Source organism: Sminthopsis crassicaudata, chromosome 2 (assembly GCF_048593235.1).
Source record: "Sminthopsis crassicaudata isolate SCR6 chromosome 2, ASM4859323v1, whole genome shotgun sequence".
Classification (NCBI taxonomy): domain Eukaryota; kingdom Metazoa; phylum Chordata; class Mammalia; order Dasyuromorphia; family Dasyuridae; genus Sminthopsis; species Sminthopsis crassicaudata.
Window position 1 is genome coordinate 465,178,138 of NC_133618.1, and position 18,750 is coordinate 465,196,887.

Genomic DNA, 18,750 nt, shown 5'->3' on the forward strand with positions numbered 1-18,750 from the left:
ATAACAGTAACACATTATTGCAGGGCAAAAAATAGGGATGTAGCACTTTTTCCTTTTTACTCAGAAATGACATTTAAATAGGAATTACTGAGCAACGATTAATTTTGTTTTTCTAGAAATGGTTTGGGCCCTTGGTCTGCTTATATTTAATCAAAGATTACTTTTAAAAAGGTTGGCTAAATTCTTCATAGTTATGTGAAACTGCTTATTAACCAAAATTGTAAAAAGTTACCATGGTGGCTTTAAAGGTTTCAAGTTTTCTGTGCATTTAATTTTTAATTTCCATTTAAAATAGTAATAAATATCATTATTTTGCTTAAAATTTGGAGGCTAAATCCATATTGGAAAAGAAATGTCTAATATGTAAATAATTATTAATGATACCAACATGTTAAATAGAGAATTTTAGTACTTCTCTTGCAGTAATTATGAGGTGAATGATGCATCTCTATTTTACAACATCATACAACATATTTTTACAATGAGGTATAAAGATATTAACTTGATATGAATCATGCAACTAATAAAGTGTCAGACAAGATTTAAGTGAGGATCTTTCAACAATAGGCCAATGGTATTTTTACTAAAACACAGTGTTTCTAATAGCTATAATCTGTAAGAGGAGAAAGGAAGGACATACACATCTGATGTGGTATATGTAGTCAAAACTAAGATAACATATCTACTGCAGTATAAACTCCTTATGGGCAAGATTCAAAGTATATTCATCTATCTCCTCCAAAGTCTAGTATGGAGTCCTACACATAGCAACAACTTCATATATGCTGGTAAAATGGTTAAATAAACAAATTTCCCACATACATGTCAAAATTACTGTGGTTTTTTTGTTTGTTTGTTTGTTTGTTTTTTAAGCTGGGGGCTTGGTAAATACAAAATAGAACCCATAAGTCAATTCCCAGCTCATTACTTGAAATAAGTCAGAATAGGCAGTATTTACTGTCATCTTTAGGAACTTCATTTTTGTGCAGCTAAATGTATTCAGACTTTTTCAATTAATATAGAAATAAAGAGAAATGGGTTAAGAAAAAGGAAAGGTAAAAGAATAAAGGATTCAGAGAGTAAGAGGACAATAGGGGGAACAAAAAGGAGAAAGGATTAAGAGGGAAAAAGAGAAGGGGGATAGAGAGGTATAGAAGATTAGAAGGAATTCTTACCTTAGGGTCCCATGAATCTAGTTTTGGTTTCTTTGTTTTTGTTTTAATATTTTGGTAATTACATTTCAACATAAGCAGTTTCCTTTGTAATCTTATTAATTTTATCTTTATAAAAATATTATTCTGAGAGATATCCCACCAGCTTTCCTGAATTGTCAAGGGGAATCCATGACACACTTAACATCACCCCTCCAAAGTTACAAAACCCTGTCTAAAAGCGTTAAAATATCTTAACATTAATGTCTCCACTTCCTACAGAGTATTAGGGAAACTATTACTGTAAATTCAATATGTATTTTGGCAAATTTAAAAAAAAAAAAAAAAACCTTAAAAGCTAAGCTGTCTAGTACTACAGAGGACAAACCTTTCGGTGGTTTCTGACATTTTGTGGTACACTCAGCTAGTTGTGTTCACCAAAGGATGAAGTGCTACATGCTTATTTTCTGACCTGGTGAGCCCCAAAACAGATATTTGCATGTGTTCCCATCATCCATTGAAATGTAAACCACAACACTGGACAAGGCTGGCTTCCAAACCTTTTTTCCATAAAAGTAGTAAGGGTCAAAAGATAGTTGCTATCTTTAGTGATTTTTCTAGAATAGAAAATTCCACTATCTGCAAAACTTTATTGGTTAACATTTGGTTCTTGGGGTTCAAGATCCAAATCCTTTTTAGAGAGCACTTGTACTGGCTTTGTTACATTAGTACCTAAAATATAACTGTGGGCAATACATGCAAGCATCTGCAAAAGCTCATATAGCAGGTAAAACAACTATTATCAATTATCAATGAGTAATTAGAATTTTTTGAAAAGTTAGAAATGGCAAAAGTTGACTGACTGCAAAACAGTTTAAACCACAAAAGGGCCTGAAAGTGAATATTCTAAAGGCTTATTAAAAAATAAATCATTGAATATTTTAGAGGCCTTGAATGTCAAGAATAGAAAGGACCTCACAAATCATCTCATTCACTCTTTACCAATAATGCTAAATAGTTTTACAACTAATAATGATTATCATAAACATGTTAAAGTATTACTATGTTTATACACATTATTTTATTAAAGGGAGAGGTTTGAGGGTTTTTGGGGGGTGATCTAGGGGTTGGGGGATTGATTGAGGAGTTAGGAATGTTAAAACTCAAATTGCAGGGCTAAAAGAAATTTTTCCTTGACTTTCACTCAGTATAACTGTACTCAAACTCTCATATATACTTTGTAGTTGACAGAACATAACAGAACAGCCTCTTCCAAACACTCCTGAAAAGGTAAGTGGTGAGGGAAGTGTGTTTTATCCACATACAACATAACTCAAACACAGGACTCAAATACAGGTCTTATGAGCCTATATTCTGACTCAGATTTGATTCTTAGGTCTCCCACTTCATAGCAGTATGGTATTAGGGAACAAATGGAAGTGACCATGCTGCCATGGATGGTCAGCAACTAATTTTAGTAACATCTCATTGTTCCTGAAAGGAAATCTGGCATCAGGATGCCAAAAAATAGAAGAAATATCTTTCATTTGGATATCGTATTCAGTTCCCTGAGTAGACATTCAATATCTTACATAATGTTTACATTATTTTGTTGCAGACAGTCAACATTTGGTGCAAAATTGTACAAGAAAAAAAAAAAAAAAAGAAAGAAAGAAAAAAGGAGGAAGAAAGGAACAGGCAGTGAAAAGAAGACTATATTCCTTTTTACACCATCATCAGAATGGCCATGTTTCTTCATGCTCTGCTGGTCAGGAAGTGAACTACTCAAGATTTTCCAATATTTGGGAGGTTGTGGTTTCATGGTTGGTTTCATTTTTTTAATTAAATAGGAAGGGGATAACATGTAAATGTTTGTTTAAAATTTCTTTTTAATCAAACATTATACAGTCAAATTCCAGCAAACAAATAAGATATTTACAAATTCTCTCTACTTATTTTCCCTTGCTAGTGGCTTCCAAAATACTTTTTTACCTTCTGAATCAGATAACTATCTTATACTTACAGAATTTTAGGGTTGAAAGGGACCTTAAAGTGATCATCTGGTCCAGTGTTTCCCAACTGTCAGTCTGTGGAAAATTTTTTTACCAATCCACAAAACTTTTAACAATAACAGCAGCTAACATTTACCTAGCATTTCATCGTTTACAAAGTGCTTTATGTAAACCTATTCATTTGATTCTCATAACAGCCTAGGGAGAGAAGTGTTAAATGGATAATTGTTTTACAAATGAGGAAATAAAGTTCAAGAAAAGAAATGTGACTTGCTCAAGGTCACACAGCTACTAACCCAAGATTAAACCTAAGCCTTTTGAGTTCCAAGTCAGTTCTTTTTCAACTATTTTATACTGCACCCCAGTACCTTAGCATAGTGCTCAGCACTTAACTCAAGACTACTGGCTAATTTTTTCTTTATGCTTCCAATGCCTAGCCTATCCACACTGTACCATATTATACTCTAAAATTTATTTTATTCATGAAGGTTTCTACTGAAACCATCATCTAATGTACACCAAATGTTTGTTGGACTGGACCAACATGGCTACCTAATAGGTCCTTTTTTCTAATGAAAATTCCTCCTTTTTATCAGGTGCACCACCTGTAGAAAGCCATTACAGTGAAGCTGGAGGAGGAAGAGAAAGTCATCCACATTAGAGAATTTAAATATTTCACTAATTTGGATTGAGAAACACTGAACTGGTCCAAGTACCTCATTTTATAAGGAAAATTACTGCTTGCTTTATTTCTTCACAGATAATATTATAATGTCTTTATTGGACTAACCCATTTAAGAGTTCAACCCTAAATTTAAGAGTCAGAAAACCTAGATACTTGCCATATGATTCTAGAAAGTCACACTATTCTAATCTTCAGCTTTCTCATCTATAAAATGAAACTGGGCTCTATGTTCTCTAAAATTCTTCATCTCTAAGATGTTATTAAACTGTTATAATTTAATTTTTTTAAAAAGACTGCCACAAATTTGAGATTAGAGGAATACAAAATTGGAAGAAACTCTGGAGATATTTAATTCAACTTTCATTTCATAAATATGGGAAGTGAGTCAAACAGAAGTGAATTATATCCAAAATAAGGAGTAGATCTGTTATTTCAATTCAGGTCTTGTACTCCAAATCCAACTTACTTTTCTACTATGTTTCAACAGCAGATTGTTGAGCTCCCAACTTAGTTTGCACAATGTAACATCATAGCAAAATTTCATGTGCTTAGGCTGTTGACTACTTGATTTATGAAGTAAACAGTCTTCAAAAGGCTGCATGTGCTCTTGAAAAAAACTTCTTTAACATGATTGTGAAAAAGCAACCATGAAGAACTAACTATTGCTTTACCCAACAAAACATGTTTGAAGACTCCAATTTTACATTACTAGACAAGTTCCAAAACAGGAGTTTTAATTTGCTAAATAGAAAAACTAAACTTCTGTAAGAATGTGTAAACAACTTCAAGGAATATTAATGGAGAAGCAACATGATGAAGCAAAAATGAGGAAAGCTGAATTCTACTTTTTACCTTGCTAATTTACACTAAGAAAAGGCTACTTCCTATTAGTGGTATGCTGTCATTTATTAAATGAGATAAGAAAGAAGATAAACTCTAGAATTATGTTTTATTAATGAAGTTTTCTACCAAAATCATCATCTACTGATTTCCAGTGACCAGTGAGAGCATAATATATATATATGTATGTATGTATATATTGTGATCCATCATTTCTATTAAGATTTCAATACTAAGAGGTGCAGAGACACACTGGACTTAGAAAAATACCTCAATCGCAAAACCTGAACTCTGAATAGCTTAAGCCTAATTCCAATCTCTCTCCACCCATCAACTCTCTGGCCAAGTCCATTCTTAAAATCCCTTTTTTTTTCCTTTCAAATCCTGGGACTGATACTAATACTTCTGCCCTCAGATAAGAAACACAAGCAGTACACTTGTCTCTTTCAAAGCTGAAAAACTCCCAACTTAATGAGAGACCTGAAACCCACCCCCAACTTCCAAGGCCAATATACTAAAGCCAAAACTAGAGGAGCCCATTCTTGAGCCCTTAATGTTTCTCCCACTCTGCTACAAACAGCTGTTGGTTTTCCTTTTACTCTCTAACCTGAGACTCTCAGCTCTTTTCTTCTCAGGGCAACTTAAGCCTCCTGAAAAGACACTCAGAGTGGAGGTGCCTTTTTAATACAAATTTCTCCCAGACTTAGGCCTGTAGGTGCCACGGAAACTGTCCAAAGAGACCCAGTCTCTCTGTCCTGAGTTCAAGCAGGAGGAACACTGGAAAAACTGCCTTTCTACCATGACAGCAAACACCACAGGGGTTGAATTGGCCCCCCAGCGTTCTGCTCTCTGGTAGAAATTTGGGTGTCTGGCCCTATTTCCCCTTTTATCCCAGGACAGTCCAAACACCTCAGGGGCCTGTAAGCTGGTAAGCAGCACTGATACTTTACATTCCCTCTTGACCCCTTTCACCCTTCCTCCATAAAGAGTGGGGATAGTAGGAAGGAAAGCTCGATATCTTTGTTTATTTTTCTGGTGAGATTTTGGAACCAACTCTCTATTATTAATTTTTTTTAAAGCAGCACAGTTAGAAGAGCTTAAACTGCATTCTTATCTTGTTCCACAGCCCTGACAAGAGGGGACACATCCATCCCTAGACCCTGCCTCACAAAAGACATCAAGGCCTCCTGCCTACTCAGACTCTCTGAGTCCATACCCTTAATCCCTGCCACTCTGACATAACACCAGGAGAAATTAGCTTTCCTGAAAATTTACAGTGAAAGGGCTAAACTCTAGGCTACTTAACATCTTTTACTAATCTTTTTGCTCCTAGCATTTTCTCTTATACTTTTCTTTGGCATTTGATATTGTCAGATGGGCCATCAGCATTCTTATAGGCAGCCCACAGAAGAGACCTGATGCATTTCCTGCTAAAGGCCCCATTCCCGAATGTTGCCATCTCAACTCTGGATGACACCCCAGTTCTAATCTGCTCCTGATATCTGTTTTCTCTAGGTTTCAAACTTTGGATTCTCAACTGCCCTTCAGCCTGGAGAACATGGGACGACTGACTGGGACAAACACCCCTTAGATGCCCTGCTGCCATCCCCAAACCCCACGCCTCACACCTCACCTCCTGGCATGAACCACCCACAAGTGCTACAATCCTTGCCAGCTGGAAGCAGTTAAGAGATCATCACCCCCTTTTATCCTAAATGCATTTGGAGATGACCGCTTGAAGGGGGAATGAAGAGGGGACCCTGGAACTCTGAAAATCTTTGAAGGAGAAAAATCTCCTTCAATTCTGCCTCAATAAGAGACCGTGACCCAAGTCCTTTTTCCCTTAAAATGAATTTAAGTTTTAACTGCTTGAAGGGGAAATGAAGCTGGTTGTAGTCTCTAAGAAATTGTATTTCCTATTGATTTGTGAATCCTTTCAGATTACTCCCAGCCCCTCCTGGCTGATACATTATCAATTTGATTCACAAATCCTGCTCAAAATTACCTCTTTGAATTCCAACAGGAGATCTGGACTTGTCCCAGCCCCCACCAAATCTGAGCCAACTTGGGCTTTCATAGCCCCCATCAAATCTGAGCCAACTTGGGACTCCACCCACGGGCCCCCTTTAGCTAAATCTCTCATTATAAAGAGCCAAACTAAAATCCTCTCTTTACAGAAGTTCCAAACATGTCATGCTATGCTATGCTTGGCACACCAATGGCCTCTGCCCACTGGAATACTGTTTCCAGTACTATCTTCTTTATCCTCACCTATTTCCTTAACCAGACTTTAACCTTACTTCCAAACCCCATAATAAGCCTCTTTTTATGAATCTAGGTTTTTGGGTGTGTAAATTCATTTATAGAGAACCTATGCTTACGCCAAATCCCAAGGGATTGCAGGGGAGATAAACCCCTCCATTTGATTCATTGAACCCCGAACCTGTCACTAGACCTCATTTAACTTCCTGACCACCAGAAATCCTAATTCCATTTGGGTTCCCCAAATCTAAACCTCATCATTGGGACCTTGGATACTGGCTAAATTCAAAATTCTTATTTTAGAGAAGGAAAATTTTAAAAGATCCAAATACAACCATAGAAAAGAAAAACTGAAGTCTAGATGAAAGAAAAATTGACTTGTCTGAAGTCGTGCAATTAAATAAGTGGATGAGGAAGAACCAAACCTATGATTTCTGGTGGCCAATTCAGTGTTAAGCATGTAGTTCACTAAATCTTAATTGTTTATTGGTTAGAAATATAAAAGCTTATTGATGAAGCAAAAAGAACATGTTTGTATAAACCCAGAGTCTTTTAACTCAATGTCCAAAATAGTAAGTTTTTAGTGTAAATGTGAAAACTGCCAATTATGTGACCTTGGACAAATCATTTAATAGCCCCTCTATGAGCTTCAGTTCAATAATAACATTTATTATTGCCTAACACTGCTTTTGGGGAAAAGTATAAAAGGGTCAATTATTATTATGACTAATTCACCTGCAAACCCACTCTGGAAATTATTTTGGAAAAAATATGGTAAAAGCAAAGTGATTTTTAAAAAATTAAAAAGGATAAGGAAGGGCAAAGATATTATTCAGCAATAGGGCATGAAGGCACAAAAAATTTATGAACAATGTAAGCACTGAAAGAAGTCCATTATGCCTAACCATGTTTTAATTGATGAGATGTTAATCACTAGAATCAAACTATATAAAAAGGAAATCTTGGTCAGTTTCTCTCACTCCCCTTAAAGAATGCTAATTACCTGATCCTCCTAAAGAAAATATTGTGCTATAGATATGAAGAAATAAAGCATAAACAAAACTTGATTAAAAATGGCAGATAGCCATGTGAATCCTATAATCTCCAAAAATGAATCATTCGCTTATGCTAGGCTCTTCATGGCTCTATAACAATTTGGAAATAAGGTTCTAAGAAAAAAGGGCCTGTCTTTTGCTTAAGTATCACACTCAGTGTCTAACAGAAAGCTCTATATATAAGCAGGGGCTTAATGGTTAGCATACTGGGTGAAACTAATTAGCTCAAGGTTAGACAGAGAAATGATCAGATTTTATTATATGCTTACTCTTTGTGCAAAGAACTCATGTATACACACATACATGTACACATGTGTATAAGTTTGTGTTTTTATTTTCATTTGCTCCACACACACATATTCTCTTTATATACATAAAAAGGGTGTATGTATGTGTGCGCACATAGCCTCAACAGAGAAAATACCAACAAACTGAATACAGAAAGAAAACTGTGGTGAGGTGAATTTAGAGAGAATAATTATCTTCTCATAGAATCTAAAAATGTTGGAAGATATATTTTTGACTGAAGCATTATCCACCAAGCAAATGGTTACTGGGCCTTTTAATTATAGTACTTACAATGACAACTCTCTGATGTCAAGTAATTCCATTTCTGAAAAGCTCAGATTCTTGTTCAGAAAAAAGTTGCATTAGATAGTTTCTAAGATCACTTTCAATTATAAATCTCTTATAAAGCTCTTCCTTACATATAACTGAATACTATATGTCTATATATCTACTATGGTTTTTAGTCTCTTTCATGAAAACAAGGAAAACAAATATATCTGCTCTTCCACACAAAAGCCCTTGAAAAAATTATCCCGTTCCTACAAGTCTTCTCTTTTCTAATGCTAAACTCAAGTTCCTTCAATGTAGCTTAAGTTAATAGTTTGAAGTGATGGACATCCTTCTCTCAGCATAATGTCAATTTGTCAAAAAACCTCCTAAAATGTGGCACTCAGAACTAAACATTTTATTCTAGAGGTAGAAACTATGCAAGTAAACAAGAAACTTCATTCCACTAATAAATTTTTAGCACAGCAATTAACGAATTCAAGAGTCTTTTAATTCAAAAGCCATAATGAGAAGCTATTATTGCCATTTGTGACGACTGCAAACTATGCAATCGTAGGCAAATCACTCAGCCTCTTTAATTTTCAATTTCCTCATCTGTAAAATGAGAATATTTAGTATTTAATTGTAGGACAACAATCACCACTGTGCTCTCACCCCCACCTCCCAATGCTGCATATCAGACCTTCTACTGAAAGCAACTGGAAAAAAAAAAATAGCAATTTTTTTTGATTATCACATCACAATGCTGATTCCAACATTCATGAACACCCAAGTCTTTTTCACACTAACTGCTATTTAGTGACTTATCTTACTGTGAGACTTTTACTCCAAGCACTATTAGTCTGCACCCAAGATATATAAAAAGGCCTTCTGGAAGTACTTTCTGCAATATTTTCTTATCAATTGTTGCAAATACTAGAAGACAAAAACTGTGTGTTAAATTTTGTCTCTAAGACCCCAGACTCAAATAATCTACTATCCTATCCTAGAATGGGTTCGTGCTCAAAGAATTGCCTGATAGATATCAATTCAAGTAAAGTTCACTAACTCAACTTTTCCATAAACCTTTGAAAATCTACACTACCCAAAAATGGATAAATTCTATTCTAACCCAAACAATAGTTATCATCCCAGCTTCTCTGAACATCTGGCTTATAACTGTACCATGCTTTGAATGGGTGGTAGGGTGAGGGAGTCATCAATAAATCACATCTTTGCATTTTACTTTTGCAGTAGCTTCAAGCCCCAGCTAATTCATCTATAAAAGCTTTCCTAACATCCCCACATCTTACAGTGGTCTCTCCTTTGTCCAATTCCACATTCTAGTGGTGCTTATATTATATCCCATCTCACCCTTGCACAAGAGATTATGTTCCATTTTCAAAAAATTCAATCAATAAAGTATTTCATGTTATTGAGACAAAATTTGTTTCTTCTACCATTCAAACTTCTCTTGAGAGCTTATTATATGACAATAATAAAAATTAGTAATACAGGCATAAATTTAGAGCCAATTTCACCCAGATAATTATCTGAGTAGACTACCACCAAGAATCTAGTCTTGCAATTAATCACATCATATCATTCATTATCATCATTCTTAATATTTTCAACAAGTGACCATTTCTAGCCTATACTCAAAAAAATTTCCAGTAAACAGTTCAACTCACTCTCGAACAACTCTGTTAGGAAGATTCCCTTATATTAAGCCAAAATATATTCTAATATTCTAGAATCTCTTTCCCTAGATGAAGGCTTTATTTGAGTCTGTAATAAGAGGGCAGACAATAGACAAAGGGATAGAAACCAAGCTAGCGGGAAACCAACTTATGGGAAAGTCAAAAAAAGAGAAGGAAGAAGGACATAGGAAATGGCCAATGGAGTCATGGAATTGTGTAGCCTAAAAAGGAAAGAAGTTTCATGTCTTTTTTTTTTTTTTTAAACTAATAGCTGCAAGAAATTAAGCCAAGAATGAGACAAAGGGTTCCAGAATAAAAGACAGGAAAATGAAGGAAAACTTTAATCTTTCTCCTAACTACCCCCAACTCCTTCAATATAAATCCTTCAAGTTTGTAAAGGGCCAGAACAAGTATACTTGAAACCAGGATACCTACAAGGTGTTAACTCAGTAGAATTGATGAGATGGTTCTCTCGTCTACATATATCTAGTTTGACATAATGAAATAATCATTCTAGATTGGCTTATACTCAATATGCTGTAATGATGTAACTGTAATAGGGTATTTAAGGGCTGAGAGAACTAGGGACAAGGTCAGTCAGTCAAAGTGAAAAGACTGTGAAGGAGACAATAAAGACTATCCTCATGATGATTATCCTGCTGAGACCAAGGCCCATCTAGAGGACCTCCAGAAAGCTAGCCCAGACATTACACAAGTTGATTTGGAGCTTCCAAAAACCCTACCAAAGATCAGAATCATCTTAGAATCATCTTTGGAAAAGTTCAAATTTCACAACAAGTAAATCACAAAAGGACACAAAAAGCAATCAAAAGAACTACCAGGCAACTCTTGTGGACAACTATTATAAATGGTAAAGAAAGGATTCTTTTCCTTCTCAAAGAATATCTGAAGAAAAAGTTCTAAATCAACAATTTCAATTAAGTTTTTTAAATATTCTGCATGCTCACTAGAATGCTGTCCCTAAGCTCTTTTCTTTTCAAAAAACTCTATTACAGGTTCTTATAAGTGGGTAAAGAACACTGTTTATCAAATCTAAAGACCTAAGAAAGAGTTCCATTTCCAATTAATTAAAGCTGGGTAACTCTCAAGAAGTCATCTGAACCTCTCTTTATGTATGCCTCAATTTCTCACATACCTACCTCAGTGTTGGGGAATATGCTTTATACATGTTTAATGCCATAAAAATGTGAGTGCAAATGTGAAGCCACCCTAAAAGTAGAAATGTTTATTCTCTAATAACCCAGAGTCCTTGGAAGGCATCTTTAAACCTACAATTAAACAAAATTTTGTTCTACATCACCAAGGGAAAAGGCATGAAAAACAAGCAAATCTGGTATAGTAAGAATAAGTTTTATATAAACTTAAATATTAACTGTCTAGGAGCAGACTAGACCATGGAAGGGACCTGATAATTGACAAACACCACTCTTTGACAAATGAGAAAACTGAGGCCCAGAAAGAAGTGATTTGCCAATGTTTGAACCATGGCAGTCCAAACTCCTTACTCTAAGTCTAGAGCTCTTTCGGGCCATAATACTTTCTTTAAAGAAAAACCTTTTAAAAGGGTCTTTCAAAGGCCAAGTTATATTTTTACATGAAAATAAACAGTCATCATGGTTTGAATTTTAAGAAAGCTCTATAGATGAGCATCCTATAAGATTTTTAAGAAAATAATTAGGGGACAGCTAGGTGATGCTGATAGAGCACTAGCGCTAAGTCAGGAGGACCTGATCTCACTTGAAACTCCCAGGGGCAAGTCACTTAGCCCCAATTGCCTCAGCAAAAATAAGTAAGAAAATAATTAAACATAGATCCATTGCTATGCCATTTAATTACTATACTCAGGCAGCAATTCCTAGCCTTCCAAGTAATCTCAGATGACATCTGATGTCTCTGAATTCAATAAATAGATTCCCAAAACTAAACTACAAATCACTCTTTTTTCCTAACTGTTCAATTTTTTTCTAGCAGTCACAGGTTAACATAAACTGTGATACATTTTTATATAGCTAGTATTCATGATGAACTGCAAACCTAACAGAAAAAAAAATCATTTAATACAAGTTTTTAAAGTGCAATTCTAAAGATAATGAAAGCAAGAAATGTACATATACATAGATGAATCTAAACTGGCAACTCTCTTAATGTCAAATTTTTAAAATATGACTCACTAAATTATATCTACTGGCTGGAGTGAAGCTCATTTTAAGATTCAAAATTTTAAAGATTGTCTCAATTCTATATGTATGGCCCCAAACTCACAACTAAAAAATATTAAATGCTTAATATATTGGTGAAAGCAGTCTCTGCTGTCCTTATCATCTACCTGAACATAAGTGAGAAACTAACCACTATTTCTTAATGTACTGGAACTTCAAGTGGGAGAAGTGACACATCTATAGATGAAAAAGTAACAAGAAGTTTCCCACATTGGTCTAGATGAATCCAACTGCCTATATTGTAATGACAGAAATTAGCCAGTTAGTCAAAGGTCTGGCAAAGAATATGGTAAAACAAGATTCTAAGAACAAAATTGGGGAGAGTGAAATGGAAAGCAAATATTGTAAGATAAAAAACCCTTCAAATCAAAAAGAATCTTTTCATCCTTCTGTATATCTCTACCACTGACCCGAATCAGAAGTTTTCCACAAATCAGAAGCAAGTCTTCATGAATTCTTGTGACAAAGCTCCAACACCTGGTGGGCAATCTGTTAACATTTACACTCAGCTAACTCTATACTGATATGATGATTTTTGAACAAGAGACATTTGATTACTGAACCCTTAATTCAAAGATATTCCCAGCTTGAACTCACTGTTATAATCTTTGAAGTTCCAGGATCATCTCCATGGACAAGGATTTGTAAAGGTAAAAGGGAGGGAATTGGAAAGAGAAGGTAGTAAAGGGAACAACCATCTCATATCTTTATTATCTCCAGGTTAACAATTTTCCATCTTTCTTATGCTAAATCACTTTTGAATGTCCCCCCCAATATATAACATGTGGTAGGCATTCAACATCAGGAAGGTATCTGAAGCGTAATTTCTTCAGATAAACTCAAAACACTACATGGAGTGTTAGAAATCTCAAGAGGAAATATGTAGTGTGTGTAAACATTTTCAGAAATAAATTTCCAACTCATCTCCCAAGTAGATCTCTAATATTAAAAAATAAACATACATGAGCATATTTATATGTACATATGATTAAATAACAAAAGGATCTAAGCTACAGCTGAGATGACATTTACAATTTACAATAGCATTTAAAAGGGTGATGTACAAACAAGACGTATTTAAGAAATCACCAACACATATAATACCAATTTAAGACTATGTACTAGACCATAAAATCCATCACACTAACCAGAGTCATGATATGTTTAAATGAGTACCAACTATGCATAGCAAATTTAAATAAAGCAAAATGAGGTCCTCAAAAGCCATTAAACTATAGTAGTCATGATAGGATTCTAAAAATAAGCACAGGGTTTTTCATACATTAAACATTCTATACATTTCTACCCTGAAATTTTTTTTGCTTTACCAAATATGCAAAAATACATATTTGGTTATTTTTTTAATGTTACAAACATAAGACAAGAAAGAACAGTTATATGCTCAAAACTATATGACATAACCAACATAACATCTGAGATAGAAGTCTTATGTAAATAAAATTAAAAGGGGGGGGGGGGAAAAAAGCTTTATATACCTCCATCTTTCTTCTCCAATTCATCTCTAATTAGAGGAGAAGTAAGTATCACCTTCAGCGTTAACGTGGGCTCTTTTGTATTTCGGATAATAATAGATGCCTCTTTTATACACTGCTCCACTTCATATCTCTCTTCTGTAAGTTTCTGAAAGTCACCAAATAAGATCTTTATAATGTCCAATTAATTAGAATTACAAATCACATAAAGAAATGTTTGTACTATATGTAAAAGGATCTCAAACTGCAATAATGAGCTAATATTATTGTGTTCAAGTAAGGAAGCCCTCCAAATGTTTGATCAACAATGGATACCTGTTTTCTTCCTAATTACTTGGTTCAAAATTAACAAAAACTCTTATTGTGGTTAGAGGCAAGTTGGTGATTAAGAGTGCTGAGCTTGTAGTTGAGAAAACTCTGAATTCAAATCACCACACCAAGGCTCTACAAATAAAGATGGAACTCTCCACTTTTAATTATTGGAGATATATTATTGAAAAATAAACTATATGGGAGTGCTCTAAATTAGCAGTTTACCTGGATGTATCCTCTCAAACTATTAATTTCTAAGTTCTCCTAATAAATAAAAAATTAAATGGGGGGGGGGAGAGAGAACAAAAAGGAGATGGGGAGATTGTTTGTTTTTTAAAAGCATGTAAGCATGAATAAAAACAGGGAGCCATAGTGATCTGTCTTCAGTGGATGAAAGCCAGAAACTGTGCTCTTTTTGAAGTTGAGAGATTGATGAGACTCAAGATTACAGGGCAAAGCATTTGATATTCACAAGGAAATATGATTATGTGATGTATTAACAGTATAATTACATTATAATTTAATGTCCTGGCACAATATAGCAATCACCTTCCAATTATTTCAATGTTTTGCAAATATAAAGGCATGCTCTTAATATTCAGTACTTTTTGCACATCCACAGAAAAAAATCACTGAATGTACAAATCAGGGTGCAAGTCCTGATTCCAAATCATTTAGCTATCTAGAATTAGAAAAGTCACTTTATTTTCTTGCATTTCAGTTTCCTCATTTCCAAATGAGGGAAGAGAATTGGATCTCTTAAGGTTTCTCCAGCCTCAATATCTCTATCAATGTCTGCATCTATGGAGTATCTTTGTTGAAATGAAGGACCATTAAAAACATCTGACCCAAAAAAAAAAAAAAAAAAAGGTCAAAAAATCTGACCCAAAAATCTCATAGCTCCACAAAGGAAAAGGTATATTACATTCCCATGCATGAGGTAGCAAAACCAAGTTATATGAAAACAGAATCACACAGTAATAAATGGGACCAGAGATAAGATAAAATAATTTGACAGATGAATAAACTGAGGTCCAGATGCAAGAAATGAATTATCATATAGGAATTAGTATTACAACTAGTACAAAACCCTGGTGCCCTAGTTTAAAATCTAATACTATTTCCATGATACACACTAACATACTAAACCTGGAGTCAGATAGCAGTTCAAAATCCAGTTATAAAAACTAGATAGCAATGTAAACTGGGACAAATAATTTCACCTGCCAGAATCAGTATCACTGATAAAATAATGTTACTATTTCATTTGGCTAATTCTCAAGTGTTAATAGAAATGTGAATTGTTATCACTGTTACTACCATTTCCTATCTTTTAATTCCTTACTCAGTATTTAAAATTCACAAAAGCATTATCCTATACCATATTACCAAACATTCAGAATAACTATGAGAAAACTAAAATTTTTCTATCATCTTGGAAATAATTTCATAAGTATAACACTAAGAGGAGAAAATGGACTTCCTATTTTAGACATGTAAATAAGAATTGAAGTAAAATAGGATTTTTGAGTTTGTCATCAGTTAACCCATCATATATATCCTCAACATCCTGATATGAATAAAAAGATTTCATCGTGCTGTATAGTTTTTCTCCCTATAAATGGATTTTTTTTGGCTCTTAAGTGATCAAACATTTTTAAATATACCTGGGGGCGTATCAAATCTAGGGAGGAAAGATGTCCTTTTTTATTAGGGATCAGTCTGGTAAAATTAGAGTAACAAGAAGATACAAGATGAATGAAGCAAAACAATGAAGGAAATCTAACAAAGTGCTTCAGAAAGTTCTAACCCCAAAGTGAATACAAGGAGAATTGAGTCAAAAAACAACATGAATATGTGCAGTGAGATACAAATTTGAGTCAGGGATATAAAAAATAGCCCTGAAAAGTAAGCTCTATAGAAAGACTATCAATTTATGCCAAGGATTAGACACGGATTATTATGAGAAGAGAACTCCTGGATCAAAGCAGATCAACAAGGAGATAACTGTAATAGTTGAGGTAGGTGATAGGGATCTAAATTAAGAGTGATAACTTAGCAAATGAGAAGATGATAGATGTTAAGAGATATTTTGAAGGTACAAAAAAAGACAGCAACTATCAAGATATGGAAAAACAAAGAACAACTAACAAGTTGAGGATGACTCAAGCCTTAAAACCTGGATGACTCAAGAGGCTGATATCACCATCAGAAAAAGCAAAGTTTAAGGAAACAACATAAGAAAAGAGTAGTCAGGAGGAACCAACAGTCAACACAGTCGTCAATTAAATTATGTAGGTAAGTCAAAAAGGATGAGGAGTGAAAAATAGCTGGCGAATTTAGGGATAGAGCAGGGGTTCTCAAACTATGGCTCGCTGCTGAGGACGTTTATGCGGCCCACAGGGTTATGACAAATGGGCTGAGGGACGGAGACAGTGTGAGTTGTTTATTTTTACTATAGTCTGGCCCTCCCACAATCTGAGGGACAGTGAACTGGCCCCCTAGTTAAAAAGTTTGAGGACCACTGGGATAGAGATTGCTGATGGATTAAGTTTCAGTCTACTGGCAGAGTGCAAGGGATTAAGAATTAGATGAAAAGTAGAAGTAACAAGGATAGAAACTTTTTCCAGGATTTGAGCAATAAAAGGGAGATATTTAATACAAAAGTTTAATAGCTTGAAGGGATAGCAAAGTCAAATGAATATTTTGTAAAGACAGGAGAGCTCTTTAGTTGTTTGCAGATAGCAGGAAAGGAGTCAAAAGATGGAAGAGGGAAAATTATAAAGAGGAGAAACCCAAAGAAGGAAGCTTTCCAGGAGATGGCATAAAATGAGATCAAAAGTACAAGAGGAAGGATTAGCATAGGAAATGGATCCCTTTTCCTCCAAGACTAGAGCAAAGGATGAGAGAATGGTGAATCATATTGAAAGGATCTGAGTTACAGAATTAGGGGAAGACATTACAACACAGGACCTGAAATTTTTCTAACAAGTATAAAAAGCAAGGACTTCTGCTGAGAGATGAGTTTGGGAGGTTGAGGAGGTTTGGAACAGGTAAAAGTCAATCAAAAAAGGATAGAGCTTGTACTGAGGGAGCAGTTAAGATTAAATAAATTTGTAATGGACCCAGTCACAAATATTCTTTGAGGTCTTCTAGCAATGTTCAGCAGGCTAAGAGGAAAAAAAAAAAGATGGTATGCATGACAAAATCTTTGCATTTCACGAAGCACTTTCCTCAAAACAATGCTATGATGAAAAAACAGAAGACAAACTTAGAAGGGTGAAATACTTTCCTAATGCCATATAGTTAATAAATGCAAGTTGGAATGAAACTCAGGTCTCCTAATGCCAAATTCGGTACTCTTCACATTGTTGCCTGTTCCATTTCTTACACACATTAGAGAAAAGGTGGAGCAATAAAAAGAATTTTTGTATTTTGTTTTGTTCTGCTTGGGATCTGTGATTTCACCAATGCAAAAACTCCTAATAGAGAAATTTTTCATAACAATGTAGACTGGCAACTTAGCTACAACTTAAGAACGGAGAGAAAATCATATTCAGATAAATTTTAGCTATTTTCATTCTTATAAAAGGGATTATTAAGAACAGGATTTATAAGCAGAACAGATCTTTAAAACTTACCTACTCTAATCTCATTTACAGATTAAAAAATTGAGCCCACAAAATTTTAGTCATAGCTTGTCTAAGGTCAGACAAAGTGACAAAGTCAGGATTCAAACCAAGGTCCTGAGACACAAAACCTAGAACTCTTTCCACTGTCCATTCTGCCTCTTGAATCAAAAGAGACAAAACAATTTTATGGTTTATGCTTTGTGGGGTGTCATTTCCCACCTGGAATGGTGAAAAATAACTGAAGAGTTAATTACAATAACCAGCTTTGAAATCGTGAATTTGAGATACATAAAAGAATAAGATGAAAAGATGTTATGTTCATAAACCTAACTAAATATCAGAATTGGAAGAAGCATTAGTAAATACCTAATCTTATTCACCTGTTGACCTGATAATTTAACAAGTTACTACCAAGTTTCTAAAACTTAAAAACTTCTAAAATTCTATAATTATCTTTAGACCAAAAATTGATGGAACTGTCATTAAATTAAATTATTAATTTTTAAAGGATGCTTGGATCATGCTTATTATTAATATTAAAATTTTACAAAACAGGAAAAGGAATCACTTAAAAAAAAAAGGTGCAGGAGAGGGGGAACTAACAACATGCTGACTTCAAAGAATGAGGAAAAGATTTTGGAATATTTAAGCACTCTAGAAATGTGTATTATCATTTAGGAGAAGTTTCATAGTGTATATAATGTAAAAGAGCCTTGGAGTCAATTCCTTGTAACTCTAAAAAGTATAATTTCATAAAACCTAGGTTCAAATTCCAGCTTAATACTTACTAGCTGTGTGACCAGGGACAAGTAA

The 18,750-nt window shown here is 34.5% G+C and overlaps 1 protein-coding gene across 9 annotated transcripts in view; it reads right to left on the reverse strand.

Moving 5' to 3' along the window:
- Positions 1 to 18,750, reverse strand: part of STRBP (spermatid perinuclear RNA binding protein) — a 179,982-nt gene that overhangs the window by 83,681 nt on the left and 77,551 nt on the right. For all 9 annotated transcript variants that reach the window (XM_074293014.1, XM_074293009.1, XM_074293005.1 and 6 more), the window contains one exon: positions 13,997 to 14,141. In XM_074293014.1, coding sequence (XP_074149115.1) covers positions 13,997 to 14,141 — 145 coding nt within the window. The remainder of the gene's footprint in view (positions 1 to 13,996; positions 14,142 to 18,750) is intronic.